At 38.4% G+C, this 18,722-nt stretch overlaps 1 protein-coding gene across 1 annotated transcript; it reads left to right on the forward strand.

Moving 5' to 3' along the window:
* Positions 1–78: 78 nt before the first annotated feature.
* Positions 79–18,166, forward strand: CCDC34 (coiled-coil domain containing 34; the record flags this gene model as incomplete). The annotated part of the gene is given in 7 exon segments (XM_080345294.1): positions 79–261; positions 265–272; positions 4,151–4,283; positions 6,733–6,840; positions 15,408–15,566; positions 16,847–16,988; positions 17,955–18,166. Coding segments are annotated over 7 exon segments (945 nt in total).
* Positions 18,167–18,722: the final 556 nt, after the last annotated feature.

The raw sequence follows: 18,722 nt of genomic DNA on the forward strand, positions 1-18,722 counted from the left end.
AGCGGGTCGTTCCGCGCCGGTGGTGACGGGCGGGCTGAGGAGGCCGTTAACCGCCGTTATCTGCCGTTAACCGCCGGGATGAGCAGCGGCGCCCGGCCCCAGGGCAGGAGGAGGAGGGCCGCCCGCCCCAGCCCGCCGTCCTCCGCCAGCTCCGAGGGCGAGGAGCCCCTCAGTCCCTCCGGCTGCTCCCCCGCGTCTCGCCCCAGCTCCCCGAGCGGCCTGGAGGATGAGGAGGAGCGGGCGGCGGGCTCCCAGAGCCGGTGAGGCCATAGGTAACCCCGGCGGCTGGGCCCGGCCTGAGGGGCCGGACTTCGGCCTGGCCTCTCTGCGCCCGAGGCTTAACGATTATTTCCTCTAAATATAGTTTTATTTATATAGGTAACAGCTTCAGGCACCTCCTTCCCTTTTCGGATATTTTGGGAGTTTGCAGGTTATGGCAATCTTTTCCATGGGCAGTGTAGTATTTTCTTGGGTTTGTAGAGTATCTATGAGCTGTTGACCTCAACCTCAGGGTCTTTGCAAGTTAAGCTTCAGCCATTTCTGTCAGCTTTTCAAACATTCTTAGAGACTGAAGGGCTATTTTGCTACATCCAAAGTCAGTTTTGTGTGTGTGCGCATCACACAGTTCTTCCTGTGTCTTAATTTCATTCACTGTTAATTATATGTGAACTTAATATGTCTTCTTTCCCTTGGGATCTCCTCTGCTTGACAGGAGAATAAATTCTTCTTATTCTTCCCTTTAAAATAGAAGAGAAGAGCAGGGAGTATGTGTCTCGTTCTGGAGTATGAGCTTCGCAATGGGAAGTCTGCAGATCTGTGCAGTGACTTATGGGGGATGTAAGCAGCAAGACATTTACATCCAACAGCAAGTGCTGGTGGGTAAGGGAAGGACAGGTCAGCCCCATGGGAGTGCAGGGTTCCAGTGCGGTTCTCAAACTCCCATGGAGATCAGTGCACCCCTCCCAAGATGGACTGGAGGAGTATGGGCCACAATGAACTTTTCTTACATGCGTTTCTTGAAAAAGTTGCCAAAAGTCCAAGGAAAGTGTTTAAATGTAATCAGAAATAGAAGCTTTAGAGCAGGGGTGTCAAACTTATTTTCACCAGGGGCTGCATTAGCTTCACAGTTGCCTTCAAAGGCCGAGTGTAATTTTAGGACTGTATAAATGCAGGAATCCTAAAATCACATTCAGGCAACTGTGAGGCTGATGTGCCCCCCCGGTGAAAATGAGTTTAACACCCCTGCTTTAGAGTGAGAAGGATATTAGCCTGTTTATGATCACTCCTGTTCCAGGTTTTCTGTTGCCTCTCCTTTTACTTCTTCCCGATATCAAATTCTCTTCACCTCTTTGAAGTTCTGTAGCACTCATTTCAAACTATTATGTGTCTTTGCAGCTTGACACTATACTTGAAGCAGCTGTCAGTTTTTGGGTCTGTTGCTGCAGTATTCCCTGCAGTGGGAAGATGTAACTGAAGGCAGCCTCTGTTAGGGAATGAGCTGGAACAATCTTATTAAACTCTGCAGGCACAATAGAACTTCACTCATGCATACACTGCATCTGAATAATACTGCTACTGTGTTCTAATAAGTGTCTACCAAATGTTCATAAGGCAGCTTCCGCGTATAACTGCCAATGTCTCAAAGGTATAATAATAAAAAACACTGCTTGTGCAGCCGCTACCCCTCCCACATATGCACACACTCTCAAAGAGTCTTTTTGTTGTTGTTGTTCTCTTAAAACTGCACAAAAATTAGCTGCAGGCAGACTTTTTAACGTGGGAAGTACAGTATTTGCAAAAGAGAAGAGCTGAAAACAAGGCCTTGTGAAATGATGTTAGGCATTTTCATACTTTCATTATGGATCAGTGTTAACGTTTGATGGCATGACTTAAGTGACTATATGGTGAATGATAATCTCAGTGTTTTCTATTAATCAGACTTCAGTTCTGATGCCAACCGTGTCTAATTTGATTTGAGATGCTTAACTACAAATGTGCGTTTGAGAATGTGGTGCTTTGAGAAGTCTGTTATTTTAGTTCTTCTGAGGAAGGTCATAGTTGTGAGTGTGCTAGTGTTTCAGAAAATTGTCCCATGAAATTCAAGGTCTGTGTGGCTCAAAATACATGATCACTGTGCCAGGGAGAGTGCGGCTGGGGCTGGGACGCCACTGGGAAGGCTGGGTTCCAGTCTGTGCTCCGGTGCAGTCTGAGAGCTTTAGACACAGTACTGCAGAAGAGGATTCAACAATTCTTCATATTCAGTTTGTGTTTACCTCTGCTTAAACTTCATTTTCTGTTATTTCTTACTTGTATACAGTAAGCGTTTAGTTTATTACTGTGAATTATTTTTTGAGACAGCTTGAACTTCGTAATCACCGATACAAGAAAATACATAGTAAATACTTTTTTCTGAACTCATTCCTTCTCCTAGTACTTTTTCTCAGGTTGATCTAACACGTCAGCGCTATTCTAGTACAAAGTGCCATAATGCAAATCGCACATAGCAAAAGAATGTGTTGAGGAAGTTTCCCTGCCCAAAATGTCAAGTCTGGACAAAGTTGTGTTGGTTTCCTGAATTTGAATGCGTAATACTTTTATCTTTATCTTTAATAATGTTTCAGAGAGTTGTTTTCTAACAGGATGTGTTATTAGGCATTCTTAAGTTGCATCCCTTATTACATGTACCTGTTTAAAAACCGTCTCTGTTAAATTTTGGTGTGTGTTAAAGCTGTAAACGGCCTGGGGTGCAGCAGAAGCTGTTGGGCACTTCTGGGCCTGGGCGTTGCTTGGCCTGTGTTGCTCCTGTCCATGCGCTGTCTGTGTGTCAGGGTGTCCTGTCTGTCCCGTTGTGCTACATCTCTGTGCCAGCACAGTGTAAAGAGGTTTGGGAGCTGATTCTGTGTGGGGAAAACACCCCCTTTCCAGGGTAGTTTCAGCGTGAATCAGTTCCCCTGGACATGTTGCAGCATGAACAGTATGTTGGTGCGCACCCACACGGGGAACAAAAATGGAGAAGAGTAGGACAAAGCTCTTTAGCGTTGACATTGTCCCCAAATGCTTTGCATCACAGAAATAGGTTCTAAAGATTACTGGGATGTAAGATGTTTTGCAACGCTGTTCCCTGTGAGCACGTAATATTTCTGTATTGATAGAAACAGATATCTCATGCTTAAAAGAGTTATTTCAGGAGTATTAGTATAATATGCTTGTTTGGATGCCTCTTCTGTAGCTCGTATTCAGCAAACAGAATTGCTCACTGTAGTGAAGTATGTAGATAGGTAGGTATTTCTAGAGCCTATATGTCCCTATAAAATACTGATGTGAAGTCTAGTTTCACTGCTTTGTTTATAAAAAATTCTGTATAAGGTAGAAGAAATCTTACAAAGAAATCTATTGGCATATTTTCAATTTTCGTTGACTTAGAGCCTGATATACTGTCTTACTTATGAGGTAGTACATGTATAGAGTATTATAAATGATATTTCTGGCCTGGGGCTAGGATTCTTGAATTATTAATGAGTGAAGAAGTTCTAAGTTATGCAAGGTATCCTATTAAGTCTGACAGAACCTTGTATAATAACAAGTGTTGTACACAAGCCATGTATCTTAAGTATGTTTCCTGTGAAAGGAAAACTTTACCTATTAGAGTGAATGGATTCTTAATGGTGAGGTTGCTTGATATCATGAATCCAATTCTATAGGACTCAAAAGAAGAAAAAATATTGTTGATTATCCTTTCCTCAAGCTAAACGCCACTTGATACATGGGGCCTCTCAGTGACCAAGGGCAGGATGTGTTTGTAAAATCTCTGATTTTCCTCGCTTTCCATATGTGAGAGGGCAGGTGGCACTTTGGTGTATCTGGTGTTAGTTTTTGTTTAGTTCATAAAAGGTAATGTTTGAATCTGTTCTATAGTTTCACTAACAAGTTAGAATTTCATTGGTAAAATATAAGGGGGATGATGGTCAGATGTACTCTATAAATGTTATTTATCCATTCTGGAGGTTACTAAGCAAGTAGAAAAATAATGTAATTGTTGTTACAATATACCGTAAAAGAAATGTCATTTTTCAAGGCAGTAGCGCTGCTTAACTTTTCAATCAAATATATTATAGATAATATTCTTTCACATTTCTCATTTTTAATTCAGGAAGTCTGAAGACTCTGAAATAGCAGGGGGGGAAAAAGAGTCACCTTTGAAAGACAACCTTTCACCATGGGAAGAATGGTTCATTGGAAAAGAGAAGGAGCTACGTGCCCGCTTACAAGCTAGAGCTGCAGAGGTGAATACATTCAATTAACATTACGTTAAGTCTAATAGAAGACAGTGAGCACCAAAACACAGGATTGTCTTGTTTTGGTTGAGGAAACTCAAGTAGTTTTGTCCACTTTTTTTAGTGTCTTGGGCTTCCATAGTGTTTGTGTTTGACAATGCTGGCATGATTCATGCTACATGCATTCTATGTAGCTAAATGCTGTACTTTGCTGAAGTGGTGCTGTATAATATTGTGCTTTTCAATCTCTCAGGTAATGGTTTGAGTTTAAAGGATTAAAACATTTATATAATTGGTACCTTGATTTTGATCATGGGTGCATACGCCTGCATGTAGGTAGTAAAACATGACAGGGCGTGTGCTGGCTGTAAGTATGACAGACTACTTGATTAGATATGAGCCGTAGTGTCGTTACCCATTTAGTGTGTAATTATACAACTGTTTGGTGTCCTTTCCCAGGAGAGATTCCCCTGCCCCAGCATTTTTTCCTTCCACCTTTTCCCCCTTTGCAAATGAACAGTTGTCGAATACTGGGGCAGAATTGAGAATGCTATATCTTTCCTTGATTAATATGTTTGTAGTTGCGGTTGATTAAATGATACGATTGTATAAAATCAAATTGGAAGTATTGGGTAGTGGTTAGAACAATCACATCAAAGTTAGATCGCTTCTCACTTTAGTTACTGATTTACTATTTGACCTTGAGCAACGTTCTAAACTTTCTGTGCTTCACCTCATCTGTAACGTGAATAAAACATACAGTTGTTTTACGTGGGCTACCTCATGCTGTTTATAAAACACCCACCTCTGGAAGGTTCTGGAACAGTCTTTTAGTGGTCAGCTTAACACCAAAATCTTTTGCTAAACTGGAGGAATATGTTCTGATCCATTCATATTCACCACACACTTCATGACTTTCCCTTTAGATTCCAGTTTGGTAATTGTCTATCCCTATTTTGATTTTTAAGTATAAAAAATGAGCCAAAGTAATTTCTGGTGTCATGTAGAAAATGAGATTTGTGTGTGGACTTCTCATGTGGTCTTGATGAAGAAGCAAAGCAATTTATTCTGTGTATTGCACAATAGTGTTTGTACAGTACTAAATGTGATCTAGGTGTCTCTCTTAAATGTATGCTAAGAGTGGTCATGGGACAAGCATTACTTAAAGCCCCTTAGAAATTGGTGGAATAAGTAAGTGTTTATTTTTAATTTGTAGGATTTTCAAAACATTAGATGGCAACTCGAATAGCTTCTATCAGGAGAAAAAATACAATCAACCTTTTTGTAATATGCCAGAAGAGAATAAAACATGTGATTGTGATATAAAAATGTATTATTACATTTATGTATAAAAAGTATCTAAGAAACAGCTGTGAAGCCCCAGATCTTTTACTGACAGCAGCAACAAGTCTGCCCTGAACACTGGAAATGTGGAGGGACATTTGGAGTGATAGTTCCTTCAGAGGTTAGGTAGAACCTTCAGAGGTTCTGATGGTGCCATCTCCTTTTACAGAAGCCAGGATCCCTGCAACCCAAATGTGTCAGAACTCAAGCAGGTGTTAGTTGCTCTAACTTTTCCTCAGTACAGCAACAACTGTATTTTCAGACTATACCTGTATTGTGAGTGTTTTCTTTGAGCTCTCTATAGGCTCTTCTTTTTTCTTGATGTCTTAATAAATTCAAACTCAGTATCACAAGAAAAGGGGATTCTCTCTGAGACTACAGCATAGGGACCATAAAATCAGTCTCATGGAAATAATTCCATCTATCTGTGTTTGAAGGTATGAATTTTCATTGAAAAATAGCACCTTTTGCCGATGCTACTGTTAGAGAAGCTAGACATCTCAAATTGTCATCTTAGTCATGTTTTTTCTTTATCAATTAATTTCTTTGGAGAGGTATAAGTGATTGCATATATACTGTATGTGCTATAAAGATACTTCAGTATTTCTTCTCTTCAGGATAAAACTCCTGTTTCAACATTTGCTAAAATCTGTGATAATTTTGTCTTTAATAAGCTTTGTGTTAAGCCCTGAAGTTCCTGTAGTTCTGGTACTAAAAAGTACAAGTAATATTTCGCTTATCTTTCGATGCCTTTTTGAATACAGAGCAGTACACTGTGTAAATTTTAAGTATTGTAGAAAACTTCTGCTGCAAATTAAGATTCCACTGACTGAAAGGGCATTTAAATAAGCTGAGGAATGTGTTCTTACGTGGAATTGTTTCCAAAGCCCAATTAACATAATTATTTTCAGTTCATATTCTAAAAATCCTACATTTCCATTGATTGTGTTTCATTATATTTGTGTTGTCACTCATCTTTTCCAAACTCCTAATGAAGGAAAAATTTCCAACTGGAATGCATACATTGCGTTAACTGCGGCACTCTTTCCAGTGTTGAGTGTATTGGTGCAGATGATCCCCACAGATTTAAGACGTACACTTTTTCTTTAATTAGGAAATGAATACACAGCTCGAGAAGATGAAGCAAAAGCAAGAACGTGAAAGGAGGAAAAGGATAGCTGAAGAGAAACACAAGGAATGGGTACAAAAAAAAAGAGAAGAGGTAAACATTGCTTTAGCTGCAAATATTCTAGCACATACCGTGCTGAAGTAAACCTATGTAAAATTTCCATAGACTGTTTGAACAACCTTATTTTTAGTTTGCTGAATGAATGGCCGTTTTAATTGAAAATTATAAAACCACTCCAACATAGTGAAACATTTTTCCAAGACCGTTGGTTTGGTGTTTTGTTTTGTTTTGTTTTTCTAAGGTATAAAGAGATTTGTTTGCTGAGTAGCCAGATAACTGACAATTATCCTATATTAGCCTTCTTCTAATTATAGCTGGGGCTCTGGTCTGCAGTACACCCTGCTCTTTCTGACTTCTTAGGGTCAATGCCCAAGCATTTTGGGTAAAACATACGTCTTAACTGACTGCAATGTCTCGTACAGCAAGTAGAGCCCGAAGAAGGATTTAGTTAAGTACCATTGTGGACAGGCAAATAGTACGGTAGAGTTTAGAGGGATAATTGAGGTGCGAGGCCAGATTCAGGAAATTCTCAGTATACCACAGTTAGCAGTTGGGAATTCCTTCATCCAAAAAGTCATTTCTGAGAGGGATCAACATTTTTTTGTAAGTTCTCTTGAAAGGGATGCCTGAGTCCAGGGTCAGGAGACAGAATCCTGACCTCAGTGGGCAGCGTACAGCTCTGTGTCACACAAAGCAGCCACGTGTACTGGGTGGCAAAATGGGAATGTTTGTGAGACTTGGGCTTGTTGAGTCCTTGGTAGTTTGTGGTCACATGCATTCGTTGTCTTATAGTCTATAGCAATGCCAGTTGCTTACTGTTCTGTACTTCTGGTTCTGAATAAAATCAGATGAAAATGGATTAAAAATACCACAATGGCACCAACTGGGCTCGATATCCAGACCTCATATGTTTGTCTTCACTATTGCAGAACTCCTCCTTCAAATTCAGTCCAGAACCGCCAGAATGACCTGTGCTTGGATCTAACCTAATTACTTTTAGTCTTAATGGTAACTGGATGATTGGCATGAAGCTGCCCCAAAACCAATGCTACCTTAAGTGTTTATTATGCTGTAGGAAGGTTCTTTCCTTATTAAACTACACAGCGAAAAGTACATTTATTATTCAACATAAACAATGCTATTTTTCTCTTCTAAAATGCAAATTAAATTATAGGTGTCTGTGACTATTCATTGGCTTGAAAGAGTTTGGACTGCGTGTTAAAATTGTTCAGAGTTTCAAGTTCTTGTTCTCTCTCCTGCCACCTCCCATTACTCTGCCTTCCAACTTCTGCAAACTTCTACCTGTTTCTGTCCTCCAAAGACCTTTGTCTTTGTGGATTTACTGATTAAGAACTATTCTATTGTCAGTGGGAACAAGAGGTCTTTTTTGTGGTAATCACATCAGCCAAAAGGACAAGGGAAAAAAACATATTTGTGTCTGGACTTTATCATATTATGTTTTGGAAGGATAAGATCATCTTTAGGCCGTGTCCCAAGCTTTTACCAAAAGTAATCTGATTTTCATTTAAATCAGATGATTCACTGGCTCGTCTTTTCTGTAAACCGCACTCAAATCAACAACAAACTGGACTTAAAAGCTTAGCTCTCTTTAGGATATTAACTGCATAGATCTTACCATTTCGAGTTTCCACAAGATTATCTGTGGATCTGTACACAGACTGGAGGATAAATGTCAGTTAGGTGACTAAGAAATTGTTTAAAATCACATGAAGATTTCACATGAAGTTTAAGGTTAGATCCATGAGCAATGACAGTTACTATGATTTTCTTGGGGCGCGTTTGTACGTATTTGGGAAAGCTCACTTCATTTTCTCCTGGAAGCATCAAAAAATGAGGCAAAACTTGCAGTATTCTTCATTGAAATACACCTTAAGAACCCACCTTTTTTATATCCAGTTCCTGATTCTGAGCTCCTGTGTGTGGACTGCAGAAAATGCTTTACTTGACAGGAGATGGTACTTTGGGGCTTGGATCTCAGATCTCCCAGAGTCTTTGTCCTGTCCCACTGCTGGACACTGGACTGCTGAAGGAAGTAAGACATGGTTGAGCATACATAGAACTTTCTCCTTCTTCTTGAGCATCCAGCACCAGGACAATCTTCATACTGTGAATACGAGAGACATTTTTGTCAGAATTAGGGCGTTTGTATGCGCATGGGAGAATTCTGCTGGTTTTCTGTATGCCAAGCCAGTTTTCTTGCGCTTTATTGCATGACAATGTCAGTGGTGATGTTCTTACTGTGAAATATAGCCCTTTAGGGTCAGATTAGGAAGCAAAGCTTGAACGCTCGTTTTGTTCACTGGCAGTTTCATTTTTTATTTTTAAATATATATTTAAATCTATATGCTGTGAAGATTTTTAATGCTTCAAATCATTTTACATAAACTATTTTTGAAAATGAAGGAATCATAACCATTTAATACTCTTCTATGTAAATAGCTTTTGTGATTTTGAAAGGTTGTAAATGAACTAGAAGTAATATTTTGAAATATGAGCTGTCAAAGTACGTTCTAAATAATGAAATATGTTCATGCAAATATGGCGAAATTTTGCAAATCACTAGGAATTAAGAACTTAATAAATTCAACTCTTAGGTGCTATCCTGGTTCTACAAGTGCCTTTACAATTTTCGGTAAGATACCAGATGTCTCCTGGACAAAAATAGTCTTACTTGACTTGTAATAGAGCTCTTCTTTTTTAACAAGTCACAGGAATATAAGTCAAAATATTTTAGCTCTAAAGTATCTCCAAAGGTTCTTTTGATTCCAGAGGAAAATCTGCTTGAACCCAACATGATTTTGTATGTAGCCAGTTCTGGGTTAATGTTAGATTTATTGATTAATATGAGGTGGGCATGATTAGAAATGCTGAGCAAGCAAACCTGGTGTTCAGTGTCATGTTTTCATTATTAAAGTGGCCTTGATTTGAGTGGCATGCAGAACCAAACAGACATCAGCAAAGCCGTCAGAACCCATCTTAATCTGTCTGGAATGTTACGACGTTTGCTTGATTGCTAATTGGTGTATTTAGACTTCAACTTGGTAGGGAGCTCTGTGGAGGCAGCTCATAGCTGAACTGTGAAGCTTAAAAAGAAAGGAATTGACATCCTTGGTTCCCATCTCATCACCGAACTAAATCCTGAATAGGTAGTGAAAACTTAACTGCTGTCTCATTTCTTCAGGTTAGAATTAATGTTTGTGAAAGCTTATTTTCTCTGTGTCTCTTAATTCTGGGACTTTATATGGTTTTTTGGGGGGTGGGGGGAGAGCAAGAAAGGACACATGCTCAGTGGAATTAAGTTTGTTATTGAAAATAAAACCAACAGGTAGAGAATGGCAAGAATTTATCATTAAAAGAAAAAGAGACTTTTGAAGCCTATCATTTCATGTTTATATACTGACTCCTTGTAGATAGTGAACACATCAGTTAACTTCAGTCATTGTTCTTCACCACTGAAGTCTAAAAAAACCAAACACCACCACCCTCACCCCTGCCCCCCCCCAAACTGTATCTTGGAATTATTTGGATTGCAGGACCTACTTGTGTGATACATTTTGAAAATCTCCTCTCAATAGTAGCATCTTTTTATCTTGTCAAATATGTTCTTGCTTAATAAATGAGTTTTGTGACCGTTTACCTTAGCAGGCTGTAGATGGTAGGCATTTTCAGACCTGGGTAAATTACAGTTCAAGAAGGAAGAAATAACTGCTTAGCATCTTCAAAATATTTGGGAATCACATTTCTGTTTCCTTCCAAGGACTTTTCTCTCTCATCTAAATTCTGATGGATTAATATGTGACAACAAAACTCTGGCTGGGTATAAAGATATGCAAAACAAAAAGCAGTAGGTGAGGTCAGAGATGTTCAGAGTTGATCACTCATTCATACTTTCTTTCATAGCGTTTCCTTTGCAGACCACCACTAGTCAGGGTTTGTCCAATATCGTTCAATTCCAAGTTCCGTCACGGTGTGACCAGGCACTGGTTCTACTGCCTGATAACTTACTGTGTTCTACTCAGTGGAAGTTTCTGGAGATACTAGTGAAAACCTTCTGTTCTGTTCTGTAAAATATGTAAGCTGCTGTCTGAAACCCGTTTGTTTGTTTTTTCCCTCATTTGCCCTTGACTTAATCAATTCAAGACGTGTAGCGTTCTTCCAGGACTTTACCCTTACAACCTCATCTCCCAAGAATGAGGTAGAGTTTAGTTTAAAAACCCTTTGTCTTTCTAGGCTCCTGTTCTTCCTTTATTCAGTGTCCTCTTACTGGTATTTCTCTAAAGAACTGAGGATGGTTTTGACTATGGAGGTTTATGTAGTTTCACATGAATTGTTGTTATCTTCACGTAAACAGGGCCCCAACCCCTGCCTTTGTAGTTTCTAAGCATAATTCGTTTAAGGCTTGCCCGCCTATCAAGAGCACTGTGTTTACAAGACTGTATCTGAAGAACCCCAGGTGTATATGACTTATTTCCTAATGTTTTGCCCTAGAATAGGAAGCTTCTTGTTGACAGGAGCAAGTTTTTTTCCTTTTCCTATTTTACATGAACTTTTGATCCTGAGCTGTGGAGTCTCTTTCGTTCCTATCAAAAACTATGGGGTTGAGCACTAAGTAAGGTACATGTAATGGCTGAATTACTGATTAATTGCCTTCAAGTTGAAGTACCAAAGGCTTTGAGAAATGCATTGTGCCTGCATAAACTGTGAAGTGTCTGTAAATTGCTGCGACTGTTTAGAACTTTGTCGTAACACTCGGAACCTCTTATGAATTAATGCTGAATAAAATATGAGGATTAAAGGCCAGACCTGATGACAACAGCTTTTTGATTAAATATTTTAAAAATTAACACTAGCACAGTGCACTCCGCCCTCTATGCTCTATTTAGTATGGTATCTTCCAGTCATATTTAATCCACCTGTACTGACTCTGCAAAGCTGCTTCATTCTTAGAATTGTGTAGCTCATGTTGTTAACATCCTTGTCTTAGTCTTACATGTAATACTTTATGCTATATTAATAACATATCTAGCAAAGAACACAAGCAGCAAAGTTACACATTTTACATTGGAGAAACTTATTCTAATGCCAATCTTAATTGGACTGTAGCATTTCTAATATGTTCTGCGTTGTTGAATAGAGAATAAGGCATTGCTTTTCATTTTTTTTCTTAACACTAAATAATGGGCAAAGCAAGCATTAATTGTGAACTTCGTTCAGCTTTTATTTTTGTTCATTTTTTCTTTCAGTAAGTCCCCATTACTTACTGAAAAATACAATTTTAATGGAAAACAGGTGCAGGATGGGAAAATTCTGTTTTGATGCTTTTTCATTGAAAATTTTGTTCTTACAATTTAATTTGCTATTGACTGACAGACTTTATGAGAAGGTTCCAACTCTTACTCCAAAGACTTTTTTTTTAATGCATATTTTATCTCACCGTTGTTAATAGAGAACACAGATTGTTCAGCAGTTTGAGCACGACTTTCAAGTTAAAAAGTTGCACTTGCTCGTGCTTTCTTTCTTTCATCCAAGGAGTTGTTAATTATTTTGTGAGGAGTGGTACGGGGTGGAAAGGGGTGGAAAATCCTGTTGTCCCAGCCCACAGCCTGACTGATGGAATCTTCTCCCCCTGTGGGACATGTTAGTTTGAATCCTCCCAGGCACAGGGGGGATGAAATCTGGATCTTCCCTCTCCTACGTTCATGTTCTAACAGCTGAACTGTTCTGAGTCAAAGCAGTGGTTGATGCTGCATTTATGTAGAACATGATGTGCTCTGGTTTTTGCTGACAGTTTAGACTTGAAAGAGGTGCTGAGATGTTCACCTTTCTCAAGACTGAACCCTTTCAAGAAACATATTTGTGAGGGAAGCTTAAATATCTAGAGTAAATACTTTCCAATCTTGAAAACCAGCTTGCATTTAAAACTTTAAATATTCTGTTTACATTCCCGAGTCTGTTTTTACATATCTAAACTTTTTTGTGACTCTGGGCTTAATTTCATAAGATTGTTTGTTTGTTTTGAGGTTTTTGTTTTGTTTGTTCATTTGGGGTTATATTTGTTTGGGTTTTTTTCTGTCTATTGTGAGTTTTTCAGCATCTAGTTACAAAACAGGCTCTTTTTTTCCCCTCTTTAATACAGTGCTGATGTGTCTTTACTCAAAACTTTTCTGTGAGGTTGTGCATGGCCACTGTCGTGTTTATAATTTTAGGTTGTACTAGAATCTTAATTGCATCTAGACTTACTTTTAGATTTCTGTAAGTAGAATGAACTAATTCCTCATGGTTAGTGTTAGAATGAGTTTTAGATAGACTTGTGGAGGAGGAATTGAGGGTGACAGGTGATTAAAATACGAGCACTTGTATATTTCGGCAGCATTCATGGCCTGTGTGTTCTGAAGACCCTGAGAGTGTTCAGGGACAAAAGTGCATTAAGACTTTGTCATGTGTATTGAGTACCCATGTCAAAGGAACAGTTTGGGAGAAAGATCCATGTGTGTAACCACCTTAAAATTCTTCAGTTACTAGGCTGCAGTGGGCTCTGCTTGGACTTGTGTCAGCTTGAGCAGTAAATCATTGCAAACCTGCCTGCTGGTAGACAACTGCAGCTCCGGGTTGGTTCACTGACCTCCTTTCAGCCTCTTCTTCTTTTCATGTGCTGATTCTGAAGAGATTGAAGAGATATTTCTGTGGGCTCGGCTTGGTGAGCTATGGCTCAATTGCAAAGATAATAACAATTGGCCTAACAACTCAGATTTCTGAGGCTGGTAAATGTGATTGACGTTCAGGATTATTATGAGGATAAATGAGGAAATTTGGGTGTACGTTCCGATGTTGGCAGTGTGGACTTTTCCTATATTTTGCCATCAGTCAGCATAAAATGATGCTAGAATATGGTAGCTAAGATGTCAGAGTGAACAGCTGTGAAATAGAACCATCACTTATCTATGAAAAGAAAAATGTCACATGCTGCAGAGCAGAACATGGGGAAGGATTGCTGTGAGAACAATCTTAAAAATATAAACCACAACATGAATTTCTGGGGATATTTCTATCCAGTGATACTCTACATAGAAAATGCAGAACAGAAAGCAGCTCTGCATTTTACCCTTTCCAGCCTCTCATTTAATCATTGATATGAACATACAGAAATATCTACTGTATTAATTTGCTTCTGGTTGGATATAGTGTCTCTTTTTCAATGGCAAATGGGCTTTTTTCTGCCTGTAAGATTATTTAATGTTTGTCTTCTGTCAGGAAGAAAGTGGGATGCTTCTTCAAATTTCAAATTCATTAGATGATTCTCCCCATACACGTAGGTCTGATTTTTCTTGAGAAGTCAGTAGTTCTGCTGATGAAACCGTGGGTTGGTATTGACTCAGTGCGACACATGCTGCCAACTGAGTCACCATCGCCGCTTTGTGGGACGGCTGGATTTGGTTTGGGTGGGAATTTTCAAATGCTGACCTGACCTGGGCTTCATTGAGTTCTGAGGTTTGACAGGATCAGGATCACAGCCCAGAGTGATGAACCCACAGGGCAGATTCGTATCCTTTCTCCTTAATAATGTGTTTGGGTGGGGTGGTGGGAGAACAAGCCTTTCTTCCAATGAGTAACTGGGATGTTTTACAATCAATATCTTAATTTATGTAGTACCTGTAATCGTATTTTAAAGCGTATGGAAATTCAGTTCGGTGAATAGATCATGTCTGTTTCGAACACAGGATCAAAGAGAATTTTTAAAACCCAATCTGACTGCACCAAGCATAAACAAATTAGAAATTTCCCTCCCCTCATGTATACATGGAAGGAGGATTGAAGAACGTGTACATTAAATACACATTCCTCGCATTTTTGATAGACTTGTATAAGGGAAAGTAATGAGGATAGGGGGAAGCTGGGAAGAGCAGAGTGACAGGAGTTTGACGTGAAACAGGTTATTAAAGCAGCTGGGAATGCAGCGCACACTAATTTTATGAACGAAAAGCTGGTCTGTGCAGGAAAAAAGAGGGAGAGTTTCTGATCTGTCTGCAGAATAATTTCCAGGTAGCTGCAAAGTCTGCAGTTCTGTGGGGAGTCTCCCTCTCGTAAGGATGTCTCACTGGAAGTAAAACTTCCCTATAGTTGTGGCTTTCATGGTAGTGTGTGTGGTATATCATGGTTTACACAGGACCTAATTTAACTTTGGATCAGCCTAGATCATAGCTAAACTCATCTGAAGTATTGTGATTAAGGATATATAATTTAAGAAGCTTCACTGCCTTTTAATTACAATCTTCAGAAAGGTCTCAGGAATATTGAGAAGTGTCTGAAGTGTTTTAAAAATATGTCTGAATAAATAAAAAAGTTGTAAACATAATAGCATGAGGAGTCCTGAAAGTAAATTATTTACCATGTTTTGCAACAAGTTTATCTGTTTAAAACTACTTTATCTGGAATCTAGTGATTAATAGGTTCTGTCTTCAAAGAGCTTAAAATATGATTTTACAAATTACAGTTTGTGATTATGTAAGAAAATGAAGTGTATTCCTCAAAAGATTTGCCCATTGAAATATACTGAAAAGTTTCTATTCTGTTTCATGTAGGAAAGAAGAGAAAGGGAACGAAAGTTGAGCAAAGAAATGGCTGAAAAAGCCACAAGGGAACTAGAAAAAATGCAGCTGCAGGAAAAGGCCGAAATAAAGTATAAGGAATGGTTAAAGAAAAAGAGAGCTGAAGAGGCAGAAAAGAAGAAGAAAGAGAAGGTATTAATCAACTAATCATTTATTTGGATGGAGTTACCTAATCTGTAACTTACATTAAATATATTGGTTGATTAAATTGATTAGAATATGTCAGATGGCAGTGTTGTACATGAGAGGAACTGGCAAAAGTTGTAGTGTTAGTGCATTGAAGACTTCAAAGTATGGTCAGCAAAGCAAGGTGCATATTAATGCGTTTTTGTTAATAGTCTTTGCAAACCCACTGTGGCTGGGGTACGATAAGGGAAATAAAATCCACCCAGTGTACCTCTGTTACTCAGTGTGTTGCATGGTGACCCAGACACAAAATAGGTGGCATTATGTGTATTTTTCTCCCAGGATCACTAGTATTATTATACTTGCACATATTTTTAATTAAAAACAGTTTTCTTCATATCTGTCCATAACAATCTAATGCTAGGAGTTCTGATTTTAATGTTATTTTGATTAATCACCTATATGTTTTTATATTGAGCTTCACAAGACCTCTCATTTCGTGTAAGCTTCCTAAAGTATGGGCTCTGAGGTCCTCTGGTTCACTAGAACAAATGCTCTATCAAGGCTACACTTGCAGGAATCATCCAGAATTCCTCTGAAATATCACAGATTGGTAATGACTATGCCTGAAAACTATGAAATGTACGACCAGATGTCATCTGTGAAGTTGATTGGTTGTCTTTTAATTAACATTACAGTATAATTTTTCAGTAGAATATGTAACATCATAGGAGTGCTACACTATTGTTGTAGCTAAGTGTGGGGAAGGATTGTGATGAGAGAAATTTATCTATATTCCCTCTGTAATTACAGCAGTTCTTAAAGTGCAGAACCCATTTGTAAGTATTTCACAAGTGTATATAATAATTTATTCAGATTAACTTTGAAACACTGTTACCTGTATCAGATCAATTTTCAGGCCTTAGTGACGTTAATTTTGCAGTCTTTCAAAATTTCCCATATAATTGAAACAGGCTTAAATATTCTGTACTGGTGGTGTTTATTTCCTACTTAACAAACTGATTCTGGGTCTCTTCTGAGCTGCTACATTGCACAGCACAAGGAGCCTCAAACCCAAGAAAATTCAAGTCATCAGACAGACTTAAAACATGTGCATTCTTATAGTTACATCTTCATTACATAGGTTCTTATCAATTAAACTGAGTTTAAATCCAGCTGCCATGCTTAAACACTTCTATTGGAAATATATTCAGCAGCCTTGGAATCTGCAAAAGATTTATTTACAATTTTGTATATATTGGAGAGCGCTTTGTTATATCTTTTAGGAGAAAGAAAAAGAAAGGGAAGCTGAACTACAGGAAAAGAAAGAGAGATCAGAGAAGATCTTTAAGGAATGGCTACATAATGCCAGAAGTAAACCACGTCCTGTTTTAAATGGTTATGGCTTCCCATGTGGGAAGTCTACAGGTTTGTACTCCTACTGCACGTATGTAGTGAGTTAGGGTTGTGGTTCCTTCCCTCTAATCAATGTAAAATAATTAAATTTTGTTTAAATATATATGTATATATACACAGATACACTTTTGTCTTTATTGTTTTCATAGAATTAGAATTATGATTATTTGAATTAGCAACAGAAAATACTTTAGGACCTGAAGTCCAGGCTCTGAAGATTTGAGCAAATGTATAGAGCAGGTGAACAACCTTTGCTCTTTTGCTTACATCCATTTGTAGATGGTGATACATTTTACCTTTGTGGGGTTTTTTGTGGACTTTAATTACTTCCCAACAGCTGCAATTACTTGTTCAAGTGATTTTTGAAAAGCATTTATATACTTAGTTGCGTTCATGCAATACAACATATTACAGACTTTGTTTTACCCAACCATATGATATATGCGCTGAAATTTCACTACAGACAAATGATTGAGAGGGCAACATGTTCCTTCTGTTGCATTTTAGGTTTTCTCATATTGCCTTATGGACCCTAGATTATTAATGTGTATGTGGATAATTACTGTATTTGTCTCCTCAAAAAAATGAAGAATAACAGTTAAACGAAGATGGAAAAATGTGTGAGCTTCACATATTTGGTGACAGGAAGTTATAAATGCTTTGAAATAATGCAGAGCAACCAATTTGTAGACATACAGCTTTTAGATATACAAAGGACTGAGCATTCTGAATGTTTCACAGCATTTGACCTTCCTGTTTTTTTTAATAGAGATGAAGAATATGGCATTTATTAGTATATAAAAAAGGTGGAAGATTCATTACTTGGATTCATTTCAATTGTGTGACGTGCCTGTGCTGTCATCCTTTGAAGATGCTGTTGTATCGCTTAGTCCAGATGATTATTATTACTGCTTGCATTGTAAAGCTTGAAGTGTAAGTATTCATTTTTAGTTATTGTCTATTTTTTAAATGTTTCAGGGTGTGCTAATGGAAATTTGTATCCAGCTCCAGCATATTGTAACCCCATTCCTTGGAAACCTGTACATGTGCCTCCTCCAAAGGAAGAGAATGTTCCTACCATGAAGAAGAAGAGACCTGTGTCTTGTCAGTCACGTGCATCTTCATCTATGGTAATTCATAAACCCAAGAGCAGCCGTTGTGTTGGATCCTTGTGCAGAAAGCAGTTTTAGTACGGAAAACAAATCCTTTCTTATCATCTTGAGTGAACTGGGCCATAAATATGAAGTTATATGTTCAAAACAGGCTGCTCTACTTTTTAAAAAATGTTTGCGAATGTTTTGTATTTATAGCTAATTGACCTATCAGCTTTTTTATATGTTTTTTATATGTTGCTTTTTAGTAAAAAAAACAATAAAAAATAAAAAATAAAAAAGTCCTATTTAGCCAATTGTAATGGAACTGTGCCTCAATACTACTGAAGTGCACAGGTTTGTTTATTCCTTTTCTCTTCTGTTGCTGAAGGAGCTCTTTTATCAATGTGATGATTATTTAGGGCCACAGTGTTATTGGGTTATTTTAAAGATGCTTCCTGACACAGCTGGGAGAGGAGCTGACAAGGGGAAGCTCTTTGCTGGACCTGATATGTGCAAACAAGGGAGAACTGGTGAGGGACGTGAAGGTTGGGGGAAGCTTTGCCTGCAATGACTGTGGGATGGTGGTGTTGAAGATCCTGAGAGGAGGAAACAGTAGCCTGAAGTTCAGAAGAGCAGTTTTTGTCCTGTTGAG

This window comes from Nesoenas mayeri, assembly GCF_963082525.1.
Source record: "Nesoenas mayeri genome assembly, chromosome: 5".
Taxonomy (NCBI): domain Eukaryota; kingdom Metazoa; phylum Chordata; class Aves; order Columbiformes; family Columbidae; genus Nesoenas; species Nesoenas mayeri.